Here is a 26,387-nt window from a genome sequence, read left to right as displayed (position 1 = left end):
AGTATAGGCCTGGAACTGCATGATGTGGCCACAAATAAAAGAAATTTGAACTGATACCCAAAAGATTTCCAGTGTGAATCTGACTGATTTAAGATCTGATAATAATGAAAAGCAATACTTTTTCTGGGCAATATAACAGAATTCAGTGTATAAATAGTATCTAGGATACAATAAAATAATTAAATCAGAAAAAAAATTAGACAGGACTGAAGAAAAAGTGCAGTGTTGGCACACATGTCTGCACTGGATTCCCAACACCACGAGCCCCACTCCCCTGCCTGGTATAGTCAGGTGGGTCTAAGACATCCCTAACACAGCTGAGGAATCTCTATAAAAATTAGAACATATGGGGGCTGGAGAGATAACATGGAGGTAAGGCATTTGCCTTGCATGCAAAAGGTCAGTGGTTTGAATCCTGGCATCCCATATGGTCCCCTCAGCCTTCCAGGAGCGATTTCTGAGCATAGAGCCAGGAGTAACCCCTGAGCGCTGCTGGGTGTGACCCAAAGATAGAAACAAAAACAAAAAATAAAGTAGAACATATGGGGCCAGACAGATAGTACACCAGTAGGTGTTTGCCTTGCAAGCGGCTGACCCAGGAACAACAGTAGTTCAAATCTTGGCATCGCGTATGGTCCCTTTGTGCCTGACAGGAGTGATTTCTGAGCTGAGAGCCAGAAGTAACCCAAGTGCCACTGGGTCTGGCTCCCTGCCCCCCAAAAAAAGAACATAGGGGCCAGAGGGACACGCAGGTGATCTGGGTTCGATCCCCAGAATTCCACAGCTCCTCCACACCCGTCAGGAGTATTCCTGATAGAAGAACCAGGAGTAGCCCTGCAGCACCAACAGGTATGGCCCAAAACAAAACAAAAAGTCTCTGCTCTCAAGATATAAGAAACAGGGGGCCGGGCGGTGGCGCTGGAGGTAAGGTGCCTGCCTTACCTGCGCTAGCCTAGGAGACGGACCGCGGTTCGATCCCCCGGCGTCCCATATGGTCCCCCAAGCCAGGAGCGACTTCTGAGCGCATAGCCAGGAGTAACCCCTGAGCGTTACCGGGTGTGGCCCAAAAACCAAAAAAAAAAAAAAAGATATAAGAAACATAGAAAGCCGGGCCCGGAGAGATAGCACAGTGGCGTTTGCCTTGCAGGTAACCGATCCAGGACCAAAGGTGGTTGGTTCGAATCCCGGTGTCCCATATGGTCCCCCGTACCTGCCAGGAGCTATTTCTGAGCAGACAGCCAGGAGTAACCCCTGAGCACCGCCGGGTGTGGCCCAAAAACCAAAAAAAAAAAAAAAAAAAAAAAAAGAAGCATAGAAAGCCATGGGAAAGAAATTTTTCAACAGCTATTAGGTACTGTTTTCAATAGCAACCACTTGTTTTAAGAGCCCAAACCAGATTTTATCATTACATGATCTCCATTTATTTCAGCCATTAGAAAACACCATATCAGTCATTATTAAAGGATCCATCATAAATTACTTTTATTTCTCATTAAATGAGCACAAAGTCATTAGCATATTAATAACAGATATGTTTATTATAACATATCCATCAGTGCGGCTTTCAATACCACTTGAAACATGCATATCACCTAGAGACGATTCAGTTTTCCAGTGCTTCTTATTTGATACACATTACTGCAAAGCATTATAAATTACTGAGGAGGTATTTGGTTAAAAATATAAACACTAATTCATACTGCCCATGTGTCAACTCCTGCTACTGAACAAGAGTTTAATAGTATTTATTTGATAATTCCTATGTTAACTGGAAAACATCACAGATGTATTGTCATAATTTTATAGCCTTTAACATTTTGCAATTTTATAAAGTCCTTTTAATAGGTAGATTGATGCAGACTGTACTGAATTTCGAAAGGTCCAACCAACATGTACATATCTTAAATTATACTAATTATCAATAAAAATTCATCCATCATTTGAAATTTGTTTAGTCTGACTGTAAAATAATTCTGTCAAATTAAGGCACTCAAAGGGTATTGTGACTCCCATGGAAAATGTTCTAAGAATAATTTACATTTCAAACAGTGCATACATTTCTTATACGTTAACTTAAGGTCTTTATCACTTAAAACCATAAAGAAATACATTTACAATTACAGAAATGATGTACCCAACAAAATGCTTTTCAATTCAGTTCTTTTGTATAATTACTTCCTCCTAATGTCTCTAGTAATAAAATAACTCAATATGGCTTGGTAAAACTGCATAGGTTAAATGTGAATTTTTTTTTTTGCTTTCTCCTCTCCCTCAATCTATATAACTTCCTGAAACACAAAAAGTATTTTGTAAAACACATAATGTAAGATATTTATTCTCCATCAAGTCCACCATGGGCAATCAACAGTAAGGCTTTTCAGTTCTACAGTGAAGACAATGAAGTCAAGTGATGTCACTGCTTTCTTAAAATGTTTTTTATTGTCCCGCAAGAGCACAAAAACTGAAGTTACTTAAAAATTTTCATGTCTCATTTTGAGATATTTTCATTACTCCTTCCATGAGTTGATCTTGATAATGATGGCCATTCCACTTGATAGTGAAAGTCCCTTCCTCTTACTCCTACGAGGAAAACTATGTTCTATCATTATTGACAGGCATTTAATTAGAAATTCAAAAAGGCAGCACCTTTTTAAAAATATATATCTAGCTAAGCTTTCCCAAATTTTACTTGCATTACACAGTAATAATTAATCTAATCTACCTTTAGGCAAACCCGCAATTTAAAAAAACCCTCAGTGTGCTTTTGTGCCAAAGCAAGGACAGAGTAACAGTAACAGCAATCTTAACCCTGAAGCCTGTGATATGTGTCAAAGGAACAGCCTGTCTGCTCTGTATGGTTAAAGAAGCCTGGTTTATCAGGTAGCATCCACGTGATTCCACAAGGCACTACATCATATGGTTAACTGTTGGAGGAAAAAGAGAAAACAGATTATTTTTTTAAATGCATTTTCAGTTAAAAAACACAAGAAATAAATTTGAAAGAAAAAGTACACATATACTACTGCTATCTCTTTAGCACTGCCTATTTTAATCTATTTTAAATCCATTTTCCTTATAAAACAGTAATTCAATCTTAAAAACTTTAGACCTCGTTCTATTTTATATAAAAGAGACTGATATAGCATTCCACACAAACATGTCAGAAGTGAGAAATATATAATGAGTGATAGTTAAATACATTTAGGAAGGACTGGAAAGAGTTCAATGAGCTGAGCCCATGCATTCTATGCAGGAGGCCTGGACTGAATTCAAACGAACCTAGAGCACAGGGTCCAAATAAAGAAAAGAAATTGGAGTAAAGGATAAAAACATTTGAAGAGATAATGAAATCACTCTCTTTCTGACTTTTGAGACACAAAAAGGTACAATGGATGATGCTCAGTGGCAACCCTTGCTACTGTGTTAAGGGATGGGCACTCTCGGCAGTGCTTGGAGTAAAACAAATGGTACTAGGGATCAAACTGGGTTCGGTCAGATGTAAAGGCAAGTATTTAAACTGCTTTACTATCACTCCAGCCCCTAATTAAAAGATAGTTTTAAAATGCCCCTTCTCTTAAGAATTGGATTTCAATTCCACGAAAACTTGGTATTTGGTGCTTAAGAAAAAAACACTATTTTAAAATCCTCACTGCTACAAGTTAGTTGTGTAATTTGTGCAAGTTAATTCCTCTGACTTTCATTTATTCCTGTGAAGAAATATGATTTATTTATTTATTTGGTTTTTGGGCCACGCCCAGCAACGCTCAGGGGTTACTCCTGGCTCTGTGCTCAGGATCATTCCTGGCAGGCTCAGGGGACCATATGGGATGCCAAGAATTGAACCCAGGTCTGTCCTGGGTTGGCCACATGCAAGGCAAATGCCCTATCACTGTGCTCTCTCTCCAGCCCCTAATTTTAGTTTTTTAAGTTAAATTATAATTGAAGATGAGCAAAGTTTTATATGAATTTACTTATATTAAAAAGAGTAAATCAGGGCCCGGAGAGATAGCACAGCGGCGTTTGCCTTGCAAGCAGCCGATCCAGGACCAAAGGTGGTTGGTTCGAATCCTGGTGTCCCATATGGTCCCCCGTGCCTGCCAGGAGCTATTTCTGAGCAGACAGCCAGGAGTAACCCCTGAGCAACGCCGGTGTGGCCCAAAAAAAAAAAAAAAAAAAAAAAAAAAAGTAAATCAAAGTTGTTTAAAACATCAAGATCAGTAAATATGTGCTATCTCTCTCTCACTCTATTGTTCTTGGACCACAACCTATGGTGTATAGGGCTTACTATTGGTGGTGCTTGGAGGACCATATGTGATGCCAGGGATTGAACCAGGTCTGCCACATGGAAGGCTAGTGCCTTAGCTTGTGGACTAATTTTCCAACCCTGTGCCATGTATCTCAACCAATGCTAATAATGTCCCCACATGGAACTAAATAAATATAACATTAATATTAACTTCTAACATCTCAAACTAATCTGTAAAAATCATTTTAAAGTAATTTATAAATATTTACAAATGATGCCCTTTATAGGAAAAAGAAAATTAAGAGATTTTAGGGTTTTTTGTTTTGTTTTGTTTTTTGTTTTTTTTTGGGCCACACCTGTTTGATGCTCAGGGGTTACTCCTGGTTAAGCGCTCAGAAATTGCCCCTGGCTTGGAGGACCATATGGGACGCCGGGGGATCAAATCACGGTCCTTCCTGGGCTAGCACTTGCAAGGCAGACACCTTACCTCTAGCGCCACCTCTCTGGCCCCGAGATTTTAGTTTTAACAGATGTTATCCAATCACTTTCACATTGTTAATTTTTTTTGGTTTTTGGGTCATACCTGGTGGTGCTCAGGGGTTACTCCTAGCTCTGCATTCAGAAATCGTTCCTGGCAGACTTGGGGGATATCAGGATTCGAACCACTGTCCATCCTGAACTGGCTGCGTGCAAAGCAAATGCTTTATTGCTGTGCTATCTTTCGGGCTCCAGTTAAATTTTTTGTTTGTTTGGGGGCCACAACCATGCTTAGGGCTCACTCTGCATTTAGGAATCACTCCTAGCATGCACTGGTGTTCATATAGGGTGCTGGGGCTCAAACCTGAGTCAACTGCGTGCCTACGTACTGTGTTATCACTCTGACTACCTCATATTGCCCATTTATTTATTTATTTATTTGGTTTGTTTTGGATCATAGTAAGACCTGCTTAAGGACTGCTGGCTCTGCACTCAGTAATTATTCTGGCTGGTTCAGGGGATAATCTGGGGTGCCAAGGATCAAACCGGGTTGGCTACATGCAAGGCAAACACTGTACCCACAGTACCATTGCTCTGGCCCCATATATTGCTAAATTTTATATATCAATACTTACCTAGTTTTCCCAGATGTATTTTTGACTACTTTCCGGAAAGACTGATTTGCAGTAGATCTTGTAGAAAGTGTTCTAGGAGATGCACGAACAAAACCAGATGGTGGATTCTTAGGGATCTTCTTTACTAAATGAGTTACCCACTTTTTTTGTTCATCTTGGGAACATGCTAACAACAGCATATCTCTTGCTGATGTTACATCATAACTTACTATGTAAAGAAAAAGAAAATACCTTTTAAATAGCGTAAGTTTCTTATTAAAACATTTACTATTATTTACTAAACTTGGATACTATATCTTTTGCAATTTAATTGAAGATTGAAAAGTAAAACAGCAAAGTAGTAATAACCTATTAAATTTCCCATTAGCTCCTCTCAGAAGACATTATGATTATGTTAGAACATATGTTCTTGGCACAGGAAGTAAAAAACAGAAAAACAAAAACAAGAAAGAGGTAAAACCTCAAGAGGGTAAATCACAATATAGTGGTGCTTCTTGGTCACACTTTAAAAAAAAATAGTTGACATACTCAGTGGTGTCGCAGATCTGGAACCACTCTTGGTGATGAGTGGGAGGTCTGTGGAAATAGTTGGAACTCAAGGCCTTGTCTATGTATTTCTCTACCTGCTCCACCTCACTTTGTGGCTTTTGGTCACATTGGTGATACTTTGGGGTTGTTTCCAGAGATATACCTAAGATCCAACCTGGACCTCCTGCATGCAAAGCTTTGAATTATTTTTCCAACTCACTTTTTTTTTTCTTCTTTTAACAAAATGGGAGGTTCAGGGGACTATCTGGAGTGCTAGAGATTGAACACAGGTCTGCTGGCGTGCAAGGCAAATGCCTTATCTATTGTACTAAATCTTTGGCTCCAAAATATTGCTTTCTATGTGTACGGAGGGGAGAGACCATACCCAGAGGTGCTTGGGAATAGTTCCTGGCAATGTTGGGAGGATTACGCAGTGTACAGGATTGACCATATGCAAGGTAAAGTCCCTTAACCCCGTACAATGTTTGCGGTCTCAAAATACTACTTATAACACAATCAAGTTATTTCACTGGTTATTAGATCATAAAAATATAGTTTCATGCCTTACCTTTACATGGAGAAATTAAGTCTTCTTTCTTATCTAAATGATCTCGGTGGCACTTAACATGGCACCTTCGACATTCTAGGGCAGCGGGTGGCTTAAAAACATGCCAGAGAGGTTTGGCACAAGCCTCACAATTGGCAGGAAAATGGTAGAGTGTCGGAATAAACTCATGGCCTTTGTGGTTTTGAAAATTAGTTTTTTCAGTTTGTACTGGTTCCATCTCTACATCCTTTCTACATTCACCTTCATTTGCATAGAGTATCTAAAATCATAAAATAAAATATTTCAATCTGTACGTAAAAATTTCAAATGTATGAAAACACAAGTATATGTTTATATTTACTTCACAAAATATACAGTGATTTAAGATAAAATATCTAAAACATTATTTTCAGATTACTACCTGAAATATTTTAGGAATTTCTTCAGTTTCAGCTCTGTAGACATCTCCTTGAGTTACAGGTCGAACATGAAATAATTTACTGTAATGAAAATGATATAGATCATTATAAAAACTTATTTATAATAAAAGACAAACATTTCATTAGAGATGCCAACATATGGCAAGATACTCAATATCACCAAGATTAGATAAATGCCATTTAAAATCATATCACCTGCAAACAGGATTTTAGAATTATAAAAGTAGTAATTAATCCCAAATACTGATAAAATTGAAAAACTAGGTTTATTATACAATTATGGCAGAAATATAAAACTGCAGAGCTACTCTGGAAAAAGAATATGCATTTCAAACTAATTAAACACATGTTTACTATGACTGAAATTGTATTCTTTATTCCAGGGAAATAAAAATAATATTATAGTACCATTACTCATAATAAACCCAAACTGAAAACAATTTAAATGGATAGTTAAACTGCAATACAGTTAACTATCCCATTGGGTGTTTTTCTTTGGGGGAAAGAACCCTTCAATTTCTGAATCTGTATTCAGAACTTTCAAATACCAATCTTTTTTTGTTTGTTTGTTTTGTTTTTTAGGGTCACACCTGGCAGTGCTCAGGGGTTACTCCTGGCTCTACACTCAGAAATAGCTCCTAGCAGGCTTGGGGGACCATATGGGATGCTGGGATTCAAACCACTGTCCTTCTGCATGCAAGGCAAATGCCCTACCTCCAAGCTATTTCTCCGGGCCCTCAAATATCAATCTTAAAAATATAAGCAACTCAATCTAAAATGGACAAAAGGGGCCACAATGATAGTATAGTGAGTAAGGCATTTTGCCTTGCACATGGCCAACCCAGGTTCAATCTCCGGTATTCCATATGGTCCTGACTCCATCAGGAGTCATTTCTGAGCACACAGACAGGAATAACATCTGAGTACTGCTGGTTGTGGCCCTAAAACGAAACAAAACAAAGCAAGACAAAATATTTGGGAGACACTTTGGCAAGAGAAGGCATAAGAGGCTAAGCAGAGCTTCGCACAGAGACTCAGTTAGATCCCAACCTCCCAGCACCTGCATGGTCCCACAGGATGGCAGAGTTGTGAACTCTTGCAAGGGCTTTCTTTCTCAGAGGACCACAGAGGATACTAGGAATTGAACTCAGGTCCATCCTGGATTGGCCGCGTGCAGTGCAAATGTCCTACTGCTATAGATTCAGCCCCGATAACTATAACTATAACCATTTCTCTCTCTCTCTCCCTCCCTCCCCCTCTCCCTCTCTCCCTCTCCCTCTCCCCCCCCTCTCTCTCTCCTTCTCCCTCCCTCCCCCTCCCCTCCCCCCCCCTCTCTCTCGTTTTTGGGTCACACCCAGCAGCGCTCAGGGGTTACTCCTGGCTCTATGCTCAGAAGTCATTCCTGGCAGGCTTGGAGGAGTATATGGGATGCCGGGATTCGAACCACCATCCTTCTGCATGCAAGGCAAATGCCCAACTTCCATGCTATCTCTCCAGCCCCTATAACTGTGACTCTTAACATAATTAATACTATGTCAACATAATTACAATGATAAAAAAAGGCAACTTACTCTATGTCCAATACCATAGATGGATTGGATTGTTCTTTATCTTGTTCATCGTTATAGAACAAAATTTTTTTGCTGCTTACCACAACATACTAAAATGAGAAAAAAAGTGTAGAAAGGAGAAGTAAATGAGTCACATTAACTTAAGATGATAAGCATAATATTTACCATTCATATACAGTTTAAAATGCATTAATTTAAAGTAAAATCTAATTATAGAACAGTTAATGTTCTATAAAACAGTTCTTTTTTTTTTTCTTTGTTTTTTTTTGGGGGGGTCACACCCAGTGGCACTCAGGGATTACTACCGGCTCTGCACTCAGAAATTGCTTCTGGCAGGCACGGGGGACTCTCTGGGATGCAGGGATTCGAATAACTGTCTGTCCTGGATTAGCTGTGTACAAGGCAAAGGCTCCCTAAAACGAACAGTTCTATACTTGAAAAGTAAAAAATATAATAAATTACCAAATTATCAGTTAGATAAAATGAGGCATAAGGTACCTGTTTCTTCCAGCCATATCGTTTGATATTTCCTCTATTTGGTACTGAAAGCCAACCTTCAATTCTTGACTCTGAGGGAAAAAAATATGATAAAGTAATCAGGCTTCAGTTATAACAAAAGCAAAAGCTATCAATGGTTGTTTGACAGCATGCAGCAACAAGCACCTGAACACAGCTACATGAATAAATGCTATCATTTTCTCTTTCATGCTTCAATCACACAAATCAACTTTAATGGCCATACAAATATTGCAGAAAAAAATTCCAAGCCACTTTTCCCAAAAATTAACTCTTAGAATTCAATTATAAAAGTATGAAATAACAACAATATCATTAAGAGCCAGGCAAGACTGGAATGGATTGCAGCTTAAATGGCATATCATACAGAAGACTTTAAATATAATTTACATTCATATAAAAATAAATAGCAAAAAAAAAAAAATGAAGCAAGTGGAACAAATCAGAGCCATGATTTACACAATAAAAAAACGAGCAAAAGTACAGAAGTGACCTATTACTCACAGAAGATAAGAACAGAAGATAAATAAATAAGGAATGCAGGTAGAATCAACTAGATATAAAGAATAAGAGACAAGCATTTTATTTGTTTCCTCAATACAATATTTTTATATATGTTTGGGTAAAATACTTTTAACAATGTCAAACTATCAAATTTAGTTTGGGGGTACTTAATTTGGGAGATAAGTAATTATAAATGTTATTAAGTCTTATTAAAATTTACAGTCTTTTAAGTTTATAGAACTTAATAAATGATTCAAGAAGAATTCTGACAGTCTACTATTGACACTTTTAGTTTATACATACCTGAAGTTTCTTGATTAACATGATTGACATTTTATAATTATTGTTTAAATATAATTAATGTTCATGTTAGAAATATAAACATGAAGATCTTTATGTATACAAACAAAATGAAGGAAAGATGACTGTAGAAGAAGGTTATTTCTTTTAAGGTTAAGGATAAGTATTAGGGGCAGGAGTCAAAGTGCAGTGGTAGGGCATTTGCTTTGCACAAAGCTGACCTGGGACAGATCTGAGTTCAATTCCCGGCATCCCATATGGTCCCCTGAGCCTGCCAGGTGTGACTTCTGAGCACAGAGCCAGGACTAACCCCTGAGCGCTGCTGAGTTGGCCCAAAAAACAAACAAACAAAAAACCAAAAAAGGATAAGGAATAGTTTCCTGTATCTCTCATATTTTGAAACACCAAAAAAAAAAAAAAAGTACTAAGTTTAAGAAAAAGGCTAAAATATTCTCCATATAACTTAAAAACTAAAAAATTCAGCCGCTGCAATTTGATGCCAGGCTGGCCATGTGCAAGACAAGCATTCAACCTGCTGTACTATGACTCTGGCCCCTTTAATTTTAAAAATATATGGCTGGAAAAATAGTACAGTGGGCAGGACGTTTGCCTTGTAAGCAGTCAACCTGGTTCATTCCCTGACATCTGATACAGTCTCCCAAACATCATCAGGAGAGATTTCTGAGTAACCCATGGACAGGTGTGGCCCAAAGACCAAAAATGAAAGATGATCAAATAGCTAAAACTAGAAGTTCTTGTTAAATCCAAAGTGATACTCTGATAATGATATGTAAGTCAACCAAGAGGGTCCCCAAACAAACTAAACACCCCCAAACAAAAGAACAAGGGTAGAGATTACAAAAAATAAAGGCTGAATTCACTTTATATTGTGGTCTAATTTTATTTTTTGTTTTTGTTTTTGTTGGTTTTCTTTTTGTGGTCTATTTTTAGCAGCACTCAGGGCTTACTTTTGGAGTGGCTGGGGATCATATGTGGTACAAGGAACTGAACCTAGGTCAGCTATATGCAAGGCAAGTATCCTACCCACTGTACTATCTTTCCAGAAATGACCTCACAGGAAAATGCAAAATTTCCTAAGTTGTACATATCAGTTTCTTATACCAAAATTTCACAAAGGATCAACTAAAACAGCATGCTTATAATATTCAAGGTATTGCTATAAAAGTTCTTTTACTCATGCATTACTCAGAACAATTTATATTAGTTTTCTTTTATTTGGGGGGGGTCCCCACACCTGGCAGCGCTCGGGGGTTCCTCCTGGCTCTACTCTCAGAAATCGCTCCTGGCAGGCTCAGGGGACCATATGGGATGCTGGGATTCGAACCACCTACCTTCTGCATGCAGGGCAAACGTCTTGCCTCCATGCTATCTCTCCAGCCCCTTATATCAGTTTTCAAGTTTAAATTTCTAGAACTCTGGGGCCGGAGAGATAGCATGGTGGTAAGGCGTTTGCCTTGCATGCCGAAGGTCGGTAGTTAAAATCCTGAGCTTGTCAGATGCAATTACTGAGCATAGACCCAGGAGGACCCCCTGAGCACTGCCGGTTGTAGCCCAACTTCCCCCCCCCCCCCCAACAAAAGCCCAGATCTGAGTGAAATCCCAGCTTTGTGTTTCTTCCCCAAAAACAATGAATATGATGACTCTAGTAGTCTGTGAGCACCACTAAGTTTGAGTTCTGCTGGGAGTGGTAACTTTAGAAACACACACACACACACACACACACACACACACACACACGCACGCACGCACACACATTTTTCTCTAGAATAGTGTAGTGAGAGGTGTAGCAGTAACTGACTTTTATGGTGGAGCTATTCTGTTCAATATAGAATCACAGGGGTTAGAAAGATAGTATAGTAGTAAGGTAGTAGGTAGGGCTCTTGCCTTACACACAACTGACTCCCCAGGGTTCCATCCTTGACATCCCACATGGTCCGTTGAACACTGCCAAGAGTGACGTCTGAGTGCAGAGCCAGCAGTAGCCCCTGAGTATCACCAAATGTGCCCCCCCAATAAACATATACAAAAATACACAATATATTCATAAACCTTTTCAACTATCAGATTAATTTTAACAGTTCAACGTTGTTTATTACTGTCTGTATTCTATAAAGTATTAATTTTACTGAAGGTTTAAGATTCTGGCTATCAGAAACAAGTCTATTAAGGATCCATGGACAAAATAGAAAATCAAATACAAAATAGACCAATTTTTATCACATTTAAGAAAAATGTAATACATTTTTGTTCATAAGGATTCATACCTGGAAGGTTTCCATCAGTTTCATCAGCACTGGGAAAACTAGCAACACTTGTAGAATCCGAAAGGTCCGAAAGTTTAGAACGTAACTGCTCAATGTCACTCTCTTTACTAGCCAGTTGCATCTGAAGTTCATTTCTATGTGTACATTCTTCTACCAATTGCTATTGAAAAATATCAAGATACTATAATAAATCCAGATGAAATTTGCAATACTAAGAAATTAAGAATCATTGGATTTAGAAAATTGCAAATATCAAAAAATCTAATCAACTTTACCACTACAGTATAAAAATTAAGTCTTCTTCCTTAGTAACATTCTGCTTGGACTCAAGTCTCTTCTTTTTTCTTTAAACCAAAACCAAAACAAAAAACATACACAATACTATAAAGCTGGGGCAATCAAAACAGTGTGGTACCAAAATAAGGACAGAGTCTCAAACCAATAAAACATAGAATTCAGAGTTCTGGGACAGGTAACCAGGTATATGGACAGTTGATCTTAGATATGGAAGCAAAAATACAAAGCGGAGCAAGGAAAGCTTCTACAATGAATGGGGTTTGGAAATTTGGTCAAGTCATACACAAAAAGAAATACTCAAAAAAAGATGAAGGACAAAAGTAAAAAATAATGAAAAAGACTTCAATATCATATCTAAGTTATACTGAGGAAAATATTTCATGACATTGAATCTAGAGGTATTTTCAGTGACTCCACGCAATTAGACAAGCTAACAGAAGCAAAGAAAAACATATGGAGCTACATCAATCTAAGAAGCTTCTGCACCCATAAAATACATGATGACTAGCAAGGAAGACAACCCCTTAGAATGAGAATATTTAATCACTCATCTGAAAAAGTGTTAATATCTAAGATATATATCTTCAAAGAAGGCATAGAGATGGCCCAGAGACATACGAAGAAATTCTCTGCATCCCTAAGGAAAATGCAACAATGAGATACCTCACACTAGTGAGACTGGCACATACAACAAAGAACAAAAACAAACACTGGGCATATATGTGGAGAAAAGGGGCACTGATGCTGGTGGGAATGACAAGTGCTTCAGCCTTTTGGAAAAACAATACAGGCAATCCTCAAAAAATTTAGGAATGGAGTTCCCACATGACCTAGCAATTCTACTTCTTGTCATCTACTCCAAGGACTCCAAAACTCTAATCAGAAAAGGTATTTGCATACCTAACTTTATTGCAGAATTAGTCACAATAGCCAAAATCTGGAAACTACCCAGGTGTTCAAAACAAATGACTGGATAAAGAAACTGGCATACACATAAAATGAAATACTACGTGGCTATAAGATAGGATGACATGATGCAATTTACTGCTACCTGGATGGACTTTAAAATACTATGCTGAGAATTGTTAGTCAGAAGGAGAAGGACAGACACAAAATGATCTCTCATATGTGGGATATTAAAAACATAGAATAAGATAACAAATGCCTGAAGACAACAGAAATTGAAAATGGGTATCTTCAGTAGCTTTTGGAGGAAAACACTGAGACAATAGTAGAGGGAAGTGGACACTGGTAGAGAGTAGTGCTAGAATTATTTGTGCAATAAATCCTACCATTAGCAGTATTTAAACCATGGTACCTAAAATAAAAATGAAAATAAAAATTATTTTTATTTATGTAGGGTTTGGGACCACATTAGTAGTGCTCAGGACTTAATCCTGGCTTTGTGAACAAGGATTACTTCTCACAGTACTTTGGGGAACCATTGTGGTGAATGGGATGGTACCTATGTTGATACTGTACAAGGCAAAAAAATGCCCTATGCCCTATTCTATTCTCCCTCCTCTTTAAAAAAATAAAGTGTCTGGGTTAGAGACAAATCAAATAGAGCATGCATGTGAAAAAAAGAAAAGACTCCAAATGAAACAGTTTTAAAGATTTAGAAAATTTTACAGGAAGGCAAAGCATAAATTATGGAGATAATATCCACAAAAGAAAAAAAAAGAAAAGAAAAAGGAGATAATAGCCGCAATAAATTATGGATGTTATTATGAAGTTGCAACTTCTATAAGCTCCATAAATTATGGACGTTAATGCTTAGACCTAAATCCTGAGATATTATCTCCATTTCATGCTACTAATCAGGAAAAGCATCATTAAAAAATGAACTTTGATTCATTTGACTTCTAAAGTGAATCTCATAAGAGTAAAACAAACTGCAATACTAAAATAGGTATCTATCCCATCTACAGTCAATATATACCAGTTCTACCTCAATTTCAGTATGAAAACAAAAAGGCAAAACACTTGGTTGTTTTCCTCAAAATAACATCTTTAAATCAAACAGATGCGAATGGGTCTTGATTACTTAAATTATACAGATTAAATAGTCACAAGATTTTCAAGATTATGATCCAACTAAAATAATAATGGCCAAACTGTAGTGTAGAAGTCAAAACACATATTTACATTATGGATTTAAGTACAATTAAATATGACAACGACAATTTATTACATGAAATAACAATAAAAACCCTACATGCAAATACACAGATAAAACCTTACCGCCTGCATTTCATTTAGTTCCTTCTGGTGTTTCACTACCATTTGGTTGAATTTCTCTCTTTCTTGATTGAGTTCCAGTTGTAGCTTTCTATTTTCCTTTTCTTTCTTCCTCAAATCCTGTGTGTTAGCTTTCTTTCTATCAATTTTGAAATCTTTTCGGTTCATTATTTCTGCCAACTTGTTAACAGCCTATTTATATAAAAAAGATGATAAGAATCTATATTTTATTAAGCCATTTCTGAGCTAGAGCCAGGAGTAACCTCTGAGCGCTGCCGGGTATGACCCAAAAACCAAAAAAAAAAAAAAAAAGAAAAGAAAAGAATCTATATTTTATTAAACCAATTAAAATCTCCACTAAAGTAGGTCCTCTTTATATCATGTAAATGGCTGAAAATATTCTTCCCAGTTTGCTTTCTTTCAGACTCAAATTTTTACATAACAGCAGCAATCTTTTCATTTTATCTGATTTGACACTAAATTAAGTTAAACTCCTATTAAATGATTTACAATTGCAAGCCAGAAAAGCTAGTACAATTGGTAAGGTGCTTATTTTGCAAATGCTGATGGGGCTCAAGCCACAACACCCCATATTTCCCCAAACTCGGCCAAGGGTAATTCCTGAGCACAGAGTGAGGAATAACCGTGAGCACCACTGTGTGTGGCTGTAAAAATAAAACAATACAAAAAAGGGCCAGAAGGGTAGCACAGTGGTAGGGCCTTGCATGCAGCAGACCTGGGATGGATCCGGGTTTGATTCCCAGCATCCTATATAGTCTCCGGAGCCTGCCAGGAGTGATTTCTGAGTGCAGAGCCAGGAGTAAACCCTGAATGCTGCCGGGTGTGGCCCCCATAATTAATTAATTAGTTAAAAGTTTACAGCTGTTGTTAAATCTTTTTTTTAAGAACATAACCATACTGAGTTGCTCTGTCAGGTGGTGTTGGGAGCCAACAGGGCTATAGTTCATAGTACTACTAGTATGAGTACTAGAGAGGACAAATAAGCAGTTATAATAAATTAATTAAAAAAACGCAAACTGTATTACTATAAAAAGCAACTAAGTTCTAAGAATTTACGAATTTAAACTGTCGCTACTGAATAATATAGGTTAAGGCTCTCGTCTTACCTGCTGCTGATGCTGTAACAATCCCTAGCACCACGTATAATAAAGAATGACCTCTAAGCACAGAGCCAGGGATAAGCACTGAACTGCTGGGTGTAGCCCACCCCCACCAGAAGACAAAAGTTTTTTTTTTTTTTTTTTTTTTTTGGGTCACACCCGGTGACGCTCAGGGGTTACTCCTGGCTATATGCGCTCAGAAGTCGCTCCTGGCTTGGGGGACCATATGGGACGCCGGGGGATCGAACCGCGGTCCGTCTCCTAGGCTAGCGCAGGTAAGGCAGGCACCTTACCTCCAGCGCCACCGCCCGGCCCCAGACAAAAGTTTTCAACTGTTATTAGGTAACTTAGTAAAATGACAATGTATTAAGTTTTAGTGTCTTTATCTGACTTAGCTACATCATTAAATACAGAAGATAGCATATCTAACCTTATAGCTTTATACTTAGTCCTAATTCTCTTGGCTTCAGGCAAGAATTTTCTCTTAATTGTCCCTACTCTCAATTTATATACAACTTCAAATGTACTCTGATATTTAAATAACTACATAAGCTCATTTTTTTTTTTATGTTTTATTACTGTGCTTCACTCAGTGATAGCAGCGTGCACTTGGTTCTGTTAGAAGATCTCTAATGGTGGTACTCAGAAGCAGCATGCAGTGCCAGGAATGAGCTTGGGTCTCCGATATACAAAACATGGACTCAATCTATTACATTTTACCCTCATCTTTTTGTTTGTTTGTGTTTCTGGACCAGGTGCTCCTGGATTACTCCTGGTTCTGTGATCAGGTAATTACAACTGGTAGTGCTATAGGGGTGGCGACGGGACAAAGAGGGATGGGACAAAGAGGGATGGACGAGACAAATTATAAGGAGAATGCCAGGGATCAAACCTGGGTTAGCAGCATGCGAGGCAAACACCCTATCTGATGTACTAATCTAATCTCTCTAGCCCTAAAGCTTACTTTCTTGACTCAGCTGTTTGTTTATTTATTTGGGGTCACACTAAGCAGCACTCAGGAGTTACTCCTGGCTCTGCACTAAGAAGTCACTTCTTGGAGCCGGAGAGATAGCAAGGAGGTAAGGCGTTTGCCTTACATGCAGAAGGCATCCCATATGGTACCCCGAGCCTGCCAAGAGCGATTTCTGAGCATAGAGCCAGGAGTAACCCCTGAGCGCTGCCGGGTGTGACCCAAAAACCTAAAAAGAAGTTGCTCCTGGCAGGCTTGGGAGACCATATGGGATGCTAAGATTTGAACCAGAGTCTATCCTGTGTTGGCCATGTACGAGGCAAATGCCCTACCACTGTGCTATCGCTTTATTTTCTGATCAGACTCCCATTTTTTGTTTTCGTTTTTGTTTTTTGGTCACACCAGGCGGCGCTTTGGGGTTACTTCTGGCTCTGTGCTCAGAAATCGCTCCTGCCAGGCATGGGGACATATTGGATGCCAGGATGCGAGCCACCATCTTTTCTGGATTGGCTGTGAGCAAGGCAAACGCCCTACCACTGTGCTATCTCTTCGGCTCCCAGTCTTCTAAGTTTAATGGGATAAAAAGATCATTTTTCAATGAAAAGCTGGGCACTTATAACCTCAGTTTAAAGGCCAAATACTAACTTCTTAGAATATAACACTCAAATATAATATGTGGAAACAACTAAAAGCATACCTGTGTTTTAAGGGTTCGTTCCGTATGAATATTCTTTTCAAAGGCAGCTTTAAGATTACTGATCTCTTCGTCCTTCTTCAATCTGTATTCTGTTCACAGATACAAAAATATATTAGCTTTAATGTATTAAATGTAAGTATTAGCTTTAATGATTTAGCTTTCAGTAACATCCTTAAGATAATGTTTTGGTTTGTCTTGGGGTCATACTCGTTGATGTTCAAGGGTTACCTCTTATGAGTTACTCCTGGTGGTGCTTGGAAGAACTTAAGATGCTGAGAATGAAACCTGGTTGACCACTTGCAAGGCAAGAACCTTACCTGCTGTATTAGTTCTCTAGTCCAAGGCAAAAACTTTTTCATCATTAATGAGGTATATAACTTACAAAAATATGATATCTAAACCACAAACTTGACAACTTGATATAAATGTGATATTATTTAAAAACTCTTATCTCATACCCCAATGAGGCTGGAGCAATAGCACATCAGGTAGAGTCTTGTATGCGGCTAACCTAAGTTCAATTTCTGGCATCCTATATGGTCCCCCAAGCCTGTCAGGAGTAATTTCTGAGCACACATACATAAGTAAACACTGAGCATCTCTGAGTTTTGGCCTCCCAAAACAAAAACAAACAAACCTCTACCCCTATTGAATTAACAAATGAATTACCTGATACATACCTATATTAAAAATAATATTTTTTGAGGGGGCCACACCCATCGATTCTCAGGAGTTACTCCTGAATCTGCACTGTTATTACACCTGGCAGTACTCAGAGGACCATACAGGATGCTGGGGATCAAACCAGAATAAGCCACATGCGGGGCCGGAGAGATAGCATGGAGGTAAGGCGTTTGCCGATCATGCAGGAGGTCATCGGTTCAAATCCCGGCGTCCCATATGGTCCCCAGTGTCTGCCAGGAGCAATTTCTGAGCCTGGAGCCAGGAATAACCCCTGAGCACTACCGGGTGTGACCCAAAAACCAAAAAAAAAAAAAAAAAAAAAAAAAAAAAGAATAAGCCACATGCAAGGCAAATGCCCTTTCTTGCTGTATTACTGCTCTGCTCCCTGGTAAGACTTTATAGTGCTCAAGGTTGTTGTTGTACTCAGGAATCTCCTGGCAGTGCTCAGGGGATCATAATGGATGCCAGGTCAATTGTGTGCAAAGGAAGTGCCCTCCCAGCTGTACTATCACTCCAGTCTCCTAATATATATTTTAAGAGAATTTTTTATTTTTTGGGTTTTGGGCCACTGGCAGCAGTGCTCAGGGTTACCCCTGGCTCTGTGCTCAGAAATTGTTCCTGGCAGGCTCGGGGGACCATATGAGATGGCAGGGATCGAACAGGTCCATCCTGGGTAGACACGTGCAAGGCAAACGCCCTCTAATTGTGCTATCACTCCAGTCCTAGTATGTGAATGTATGTATATTTATAGTATTTTTTAGAGGGGGTCCCCCACAGTATATATTTTAAAGCCATGGAAGCCATTTACATTTCAAAAACCAAATACAATATGCTTAGTGATTTATTTCTGTTATAGATTCATATAAAGAGATTATTTATTACTTACCTTCTTCTGCTATCCTCATTTTATCACTTAGCTCTTCATTTTCTTTTCTTAACAATTCATTATCTTTGGTTAGCATGTTGTTTGCTTCTTCAAGCTAAACAAAAAAATAAAATTTAAACAAGTCTCATATTTAAAGCTACAATCTTTAAAATAATATTTAGCATTTTCCAAAGGTAAGAATAGGTCAGATATGGTCTAAGTATATAAAACATTTGGATATAAGTCAAATAAAAATTTGTTTTTCTTTTCCTTTCTTTTTTCTTTGGGTTTTGAGTCACACCCGGAAGTGCTCAAGGATTACTCCTGACAGGCTCTGAGGACCATATGAAATGCCAAGGTTCAAACCATTGTCCTACCTCCATGCTATCTCTCCAGCCCTCAAATAAGAATATATTACAACAGGGCTGGAGAAATTGCTCAAACTGCTGTGTGAATGCTTTGTATGTAAAAAGTCTGAATTTAAAACAGGGCCTGGCAGCACTGTTGGGAGTCACTCCTCACCATAACAGGGTATGTATGATCTAATCATGCCCCCCAAAAAATGACTTATCACTTCCAAAAATTATTTCAGCATATGTTCAGCATATTATGCACTTATACATATTAATGGAGAATATAATGGGTGGGGGGAAACCCTAGATTAAAAAACAGAAAATGTATGCTTATTTTTAGCTCTGTGAACCATACAAGTCACAATTTTTCTGGGCTTCACTTTATATAAATGATAAAGTGACAAAAATATGTACTGACTGGATTTTTTGTTTTTGTTTTTGTGCCACAACTGGTGACGGTCAGGGGGTTACACCTGGCTCTGCACTCAGAAATTGCTCCTGGCTTAGGGGACCATATGGAATGCTGAGGATTGAACTGAGGTCAATCCTGGGTCAGCTGCGTGCAAGGCAAGCACCCTACCACTGTGCTATCGCTCTGGCCCCTACTGACTAGATTTTAATAATGTACATATCTATCATCTTATGCATATAATTTCATTTAATCATATTAACCTCTTAAAAAAAGACACTATTTTTATTTTATTTACCCACCCCCCTTTATTGCTACTGCAATGAGTAGGGGCCACACAATTAAATTATGGTGATTGAACAAATTCTTTTGTTGCGGTGTGCTAGAGATCAGGGATCACAAATGAAAGTACCACCTGAATTGCACTCAGCACATGGGACACTGTTAGAACCAAATTCATGGCTTCAAGCTAAGTCCATATCACTGAGTAACATCCCTGGGTATCCATGCTATTTTGGGGATGGGAGTAAAAACCTGGGTCTGATCATACTCAGTGGTGCTGGGCTTTGAACAAAGGTCATTATACACAAGGCAAACTCCCTTACCCACTGTACTGTTTCTTGAGTCCATATCCATGAAAAATATATATATTTTATGCCACTGTATATTTTGTTTTCTGGATCATACCTAGGTGTGCTTAGTAGTTATTCCTGGCTCTCTGTTCAGAAGTGATCCATGGTGGTGCTTAAGGGACTATATGTAGTACTGGTAACAGGGATTCAAACTGGGTTCAGAAAGACATTATACAAGCTTTTTTTTTTTTTTTTTGGTTTTTGGGCCGCACCCAGCTGTGTTCAGGGATTACTCCTGGCAGGCACGGGGGACCATATGGGATGCTGGGATTCGAACCAACCACCTTAGGTCCTGCATTCCCTGCTTGCAGGGCAAACACAGCTGTGCTATCTTTCCGGCCCCATTAGATAAGCTTTAGCTTGTCTTTAGCTCTTGCATGATTTCTCTGGCACTTATATTTTATAGAGGAACAGGAAGCTTGGAGAAAAGTTAGAGTAACATATAAAGATAATTTAATGTCTAAGAACAGATTTTGTTTGGTGGCTTTCAAGGGTTAGGAGTTAAGAAAAGCTCTAAACTTCCCTGTATAACCCTGGGATTCTATATAAACTAAACTATCAACCTCAAGAACAGGTAATTATATGCTAAATTGTTTTGATTTCCAGTGGAGGGGAATGGGTTACTTGGTGTGCTCAGAGGAACTTATGTGATTATCAGGAATTTATTAAGGATTCCAAATTGGCTTTAAAATAATAACTTTTAGGGCCGGGTGGTGGCGCTAGAGGTAAGGTGCCTGCCTTGCCTGCGCTAGCCTTGGACGGACCCCGGTTCGATCCCCCGGCGACCCATATGGTCCCCCAAGCCAGGAGCAACTTCTGAGCGCATAGCCAGGAATAACCCCTGAGCGTTACCCAGTGTGGCCCAAAAAACCAAAAATATAATAATAATAATAATAATAATAATAATAATAATAATAATAATAACTTTTAAGGGGCCAGAGAGATGGCATGGAGGTAGGGCATTTGTTTGCATGCAGAAGGACGGTGGTTTGAATCCCGGAATCCCATATAATACCCCGAGCTTGCCAGGGGCCATTTCTGAGCGTAGAGCCAGGAGGAACCCCTGAGTGCTGCTGGGTGTGATCCAAAACAACAACAACAAATAATAATAATAATAATAAATTTAAATAATAAATTTGGAGATTATCCATCAAGAATTTTTCACTCCAAATTAGTCTGAATTTTATAGAACTCTGACCTATAAATCAGTTGCAATGTATTAAGAGAATATAAGTAACGTTAGCTAATGATTTTTTTTTTTTTTTTTTTTGGTTTTTGGGCCACTCCTGGCAGTGCTCAGGGGTTACTCCTGGCTGTGTGCTCAGAAATAGCTCCTGGCAGGCACGGGGGACCATATGGGACACCGGGATTTGAACCAACCACCTTTGGTCCTGGATCGGCTGCTTGCAAGGCAAACGCCACTGTGCTATCTCTCCGGGCCCAGCTAATGATTTTTTAATATAAAAGATATTAGTATTTACTGTCAGGAGGAAACACACCCAATACGATAGATTAGATTTTTTTAGAATATAAAAATGGTTTTAGACATAAATCTAGAATGTCTATAATAAATATTCATACACATGCTAAACTACACATTTCAGATGAAATCATTCTGTTTTAATTTTAATCATGTAAACTTACATGATAGTACTATACTTACCCGGCTAACAGTATGGTCTTTATCTGTAATCTCTTGTTTATTTCTTGAAGCAGCTTTCTTGCTTTCTTGGGTCAATTCAAAATATTGTTCTTCTAGAAGTCCTCGAGCCAACTGTTCGGACTCAGCTTTTGTTTCTGCTAGATCCAACTGAGTAGTAAGTGTTTCTCTACAAAGGTTTATTTAAAAAAAAAAGAAATTTATATGATCAGTTCAATCTTTCAACTTAATATTGTGCTTAAAGCATGACTATCTTTGGAGAAAAATAAGTTAAGGTTTATTAATTTGTTTTGGGGCGATACCAGGTTATTAATGCTCAGAGCTTACCTCTGACTATGCTTTTTGGAACTAGCAATCAAGCAATCAGATCAGGACTATATCACTTCTGAGTGGAATTTTGGGGGGGGGGGGATTGTAGCTAAGGGGGACTAACTTTAAAAAAACCATTAATTAAATTGTTTTCTAAGTTCTTCTAAATTTCTAAGTATACATGCAAAGAAAATTAACTAATATTATGTAGAAGAAAACTTTAAACACTTTTACTTAACACACACAAAAAGACTTGTGACACATTAACTATTTATTTCCATTTGGTTTGTACCTAAATCAGGTCCATTAAGATTTACTATACCATTCACATCAAAACTGCTGCATATCTGCGCTATGTCCTTCCTTCCTTCCTTCCCTCCCCTCCCTCTCGCTTTCTTTCTTTTCCTTCCTTCCTTCCTTCCTTCCTTCCTTCCTTCCTTCCTTCCTTCCTTCCTTCCTTCCTTCCTTCCTTCCTTCCCCCTCCCTCCCTCCCTCCCTCCCTCCCTCCCTCTCTCTCTCTCTCTCTCTCTCTCTCTCTCTCTCTCTCTCTCTCTCTCTCTCTTTCTTTCTTTCTTTCTTTCTTTCTTTCTTTCTTTCTTTCTTTCTTTCTTTCTTTCTTTTTCTTTCTTTCTGGGAGGGGGGATACACACATATTGCAGCACTCAAGGGTTATTCCTGGCTCTGAGCTCAGAAATGGCTCCTGTCAGGGTCAGGGAACATATAGGATGTTGGCGATCTAACCTGGATTAGTTTTGTGCAAGGTAAATGCATCTGTCCTTCATTTCCTCTATAGTGTCTTCAGAAGAAAAGAGAAAATAGTAAATATATGCATACCATTTTATATTATTCTTTGTGTATTAAAACTACAAAGTTGAAAGTTTTAGGCTGGAGTGATAGCACAGCGGGTAAGGCATTTGCCTTGTTTGTAGCTGACACAGCTACCTGCTGTGCTCCAGCACCTATGAACTATTTTTATTTTATTTTTATTTTTTGGTATTTTTTGGGTCACACCAGGTGGCACTTAGGGGTTATGCCTGACTCTGTGCTCAGAAATTGCTCCTGGCAAGCTTGGGGACCATATGGGATGCTGGGATTGGAACCACCATCCATCCTGGATCAGCTGCATGCAAGGCAAACACCCTACAGCTGTGCTATCTCTGTGGCCCATATGCACTATATTTAAACTTAATTTTTAGTTAGGAATGTTTTTGCTGATGTATTGATTCTTATTAAAAAGCCAACTGAACATACTTTTCATTTTGTAGTTCTTGTATTTTCTTTAAGTTTTCTCTGTTTTTTTCTTCAATTTCTTCCTTAAGTTCCTTTACTTGGGTTTTATAGAGTGTCTAAAAAACAAGAAGAAATATATTTATGTTGTGTTAAAATAATCTGGTGCTGAGTTCTGCTGGGGAAGTTCCCACAAAAGAAAAAAAAAAACAGTTTTGTAGATTCTTAGGTAACATGACAATAACATAACAATGATTCAGTAATTTTACTTGCAAGCATTTATCCAAGAAAAATGCAAATATCTATCAACCTTGGTCTTATTCATGTATTTTTATTCTAACTTTATTTATCGTAGCTTCAGTGTAAAATAACCAAAATAACCATGGTATCTATAACATATTAAGAAACAGTTGTCTAGTCACACTACTAAGCAAGAGTAAGAAATGAAGTACTGTAGTACCCATTGTGATAAGTCTAGAAAATGCAGTGCTCAGTGAAATAAACCAGAATCAATGGGATATAATTGTGTAACTATTTGTATAACATGCATGTGCATGCAATACACAAATATATGTTATAATACATAAATATTGTGTAAATGTGTATGTATAATTATATAATTCTATGAAGGATAAATTCTAAAACAGGAAAATACAATGAAAGAATGCAGAGAAGTTGCTGTTTGCAGACAGAGGTACATTCTTTTATTATTACGGTATTTTTTTGGTCAAGTCTGGTGGTACTCAGGGTCAACTCCTGCCTCTGTGGTCAAAGATTGGAGGACCATATGAGGTTTCAAGGATTAAACCTAGGTTGGCTATTGTAAGGCAAATGCCCTATATGCTCTAGTCTGAAGAGTTTCTTTTGTTTTGGTTTTGGTTTTCAGGTCACACCCGGCAGCGCTCAGGGGTTACTCCTGGCTCCACACTCAGAAATTGCTCCTGGCAAGCACAGGGGACCATATGGGATGCCGGGATTCGAAGCACTGTCCTTCTGCATGAAAGGCAAACGCCTTACCTCCATGCTATCTCTCCAGCCCCTGAAAAAAGTATTTTATATACTAATAGTGATAATTAGATAATACAATATATATATGTCAGAATTTACAATTAATATACTTTCATTTGGAAAGAAAAACATCAGAAAATTTAGCAATAACTACTTCTCTTGAAAAAGGTGTTACCAAAATAAAGGTGTTAAAGAGGTTGAGGACAAATAAGATTAAAGTTCACTAGGCTTTTTGCCAATAGATCAAATAATTAGCAGGTATAAATAAGAGTTAAAATCATTTTTTGGTTTAGGTTACCAGATTACAGAGACATAAACTTACAGCTACAAATAGAGTCTATTTCTTTTTTCCTAACCTTTTTGGTTTTAAGAAATGAAACTACAGAGATGTAGTACGAGGCTTAAGTAACTTGTTTTGCACATGTCCAACCACACTGTGATTGCCAATACTGTATATGCTTGTTTCCCGGAGCACTACTAGGAGTGATTGATTCTTTTTTTTTGGGGGGGGGGTGGTCACACCCGGCATTGCTCAGGGTTTACTCCTGGCTCTGCGCTCAGAAGTCGCTCCTAACAGGCTCGGGGAACCATATGAGATGCTGGGATTCGACCTGGGGTCCATCCTGTGTTGGCTTCGTGCAAGACAAATACCTTACACTGCTGTTCTATAGCTCTGGCCCCAGGAGTAATTCTTTTTTTTTTTTTTTAAATATGGAACGCTTCACGAATTGGCATGTCATCCTTGCACATGGGGCCATGCTAATCTTCTCTGTATTGTTCCAATTTTAGTATATGTGCTGCCGAAGCGAGCACCAGAGTAATTCTTGAGCATAGACACACAAGTAATTTCACAGTACTGCTATTTGTGCCCCCTCCCCCCAAGGATCAGCAAATATTTAACTACTATTTGTTTTATGTTTGGGGTTTATGCCAAGCAGTGCTCAAGGGCTATTCCTGGTGGTGAAGAGGAAACCATATGGGTAGAACTTGGGCTTCCAAGTGTGAAAACAAATAATCAGCCTATTGAGTTATTTCTCTTGTCCAAGAATAACTTTTATGTTGTAACTTAAGAAACAATATTTCTTTTTTGGGGGTTTGGGGTCATACCTAACAGTGCTCAGTGTTCATGGATCACTTCTGGCAAGATCAGTGTAACATATATAGGGTGCCAGTGATCAAACCTGGGTTGGCTGTAAGACAGACAAATATCCTACCCGTTATACTACAGCTCCAGCCCCTAGTTTTGTCTTTAAAATCAGGTTCTTTCTTTTAATTTCTAAAATTAATTTATAAAAATAAAGTTGATTTTCAAAAGCTCCTCTTAAATAAAATCTTAAATCTGATTCATGGATATTTCTTGTTTTACTTTTTGCAATGTCCAAACTTAGGGCCTAACAAATGGAGCAAGTACTCTACGACTATGTCATATCCCAAATCCTGATTTAAAATAGTTATTGGGGCTGGAGAGATAGTACAGTGGGTAGGGTGCTTGCCTTGCATGCATTCGACTCCAGTTTGATTCACAGCATCTCACAGATATGATCTCCTGAGCATTACCAGGAATCCCTCTTTGAAGAGCCAGGAGTAAGTGTTCAGGGATTACTACGGGCTCTATGCTTAGGGGTCACTCCTGGCAGTGGTTAGTAATAAGTATTAATAAAAGTAGGACTGTACAAGGTAACCAATTAAGAGGGGGAATAAAACTAATGAATCTGAAAGCATTAATTATGAAAGCTTGTTTATAATTGTGAAAGTAACTTCTGCAATAACTAAGAGAATGAATTCAGTGTAGAAAAAAGCAAAAGTACAAATAAAGCTAAAACAAGAAAAGCATGTTAAAACATTAGTTATATACGTATTGTATG

General features: G+C 38.3%; 1 protein-coding gene and 1 non-coding gene across 2 annotated transcripts in view; both read right to left on the bottom strand.

Annotated features, from left to right (window-relative positions):
• Positions 1–1,454: 1,454 nt before the first annotated feature.
• ROCK1 (Rho associated coiled-coil containing protein kinase 1) overlaps positions 1,455–26,387 on the bottom strand; it is a 647,994-nt gene continuing 623,061 nt past the window's right edge. The window contains exons 23-34 of the mRNA XM_049769981.1: positions 23,539–23,633; positions 21,982–22,147; positions 18,946–19,039; positions 17,376–17,464; positions 14,591–14,779; positions 12,050–12,209; positions 8,943–9,013; positions 8,445–8,533; positions 6,855–6,933; positions 6,455–6,713; positions 5,359–5,566; positions 1,455–2,924 (exon numbers count right to left, since the gene is read on the bottom strand). Of these exons, the coding sequence (XP_049625938.1) occupies positions 2,921–2,924; positions 5,359–5,566; positions 6,455–6,713; positions 6,855–6,933; positions 8,445–8,533; positions 8,943–9,013; positions 12,050–12,209; positions 14,591–14,779; positions 17,376–17,464; positions 18,946–19,039; positions 21,982–22,147; positions 23,539–23,633 (1,503 nt within the window). The 3' untranslated portion in view covers positions 1,455–2,920. The remainder of the gene's footprint in view (positions 2,925–5,358; positions 5,567–6,454; positions 6,714–6,854; positions 6,934–8,444; positions 8,534–8,942; positions 9,014–12,049; positions 12,210–14,590; positions 14,780–17,375; positions 17,465–18,945; positions 19,040–21,981; positions 22,148–23,538; positions 23,634–26,387) is intronic.
• On the bottom strand, positions 25,228–25,335 carry LOC126004646 (U6 spliceosomal RNA). Its single transcript, XR_007493914.1, has one exon. It is a non-coding gene; the product is annotated as a U6 spliceosomal RNA (small nuclear RNA).

Source organism: Suncus etruscus, chromosome 3 (assembly GCF_024139225.1).
Source record: "Suncus etruscus isolate mSunEtr1 chromosome 3, mSunEtr1.pri.cur, whole genome shotgun sequence".
Lineage (NCBI taxonomy): Eukaryota > Metazoa > Chordata > Mammalia > Eulipotyphla > Soricidae > Suncus > Suncus etruscus.
Note: the sequence above shows the minus strand (reverse complement) of the source record. Positions and strands in the feature narration are given on the sequence as shown.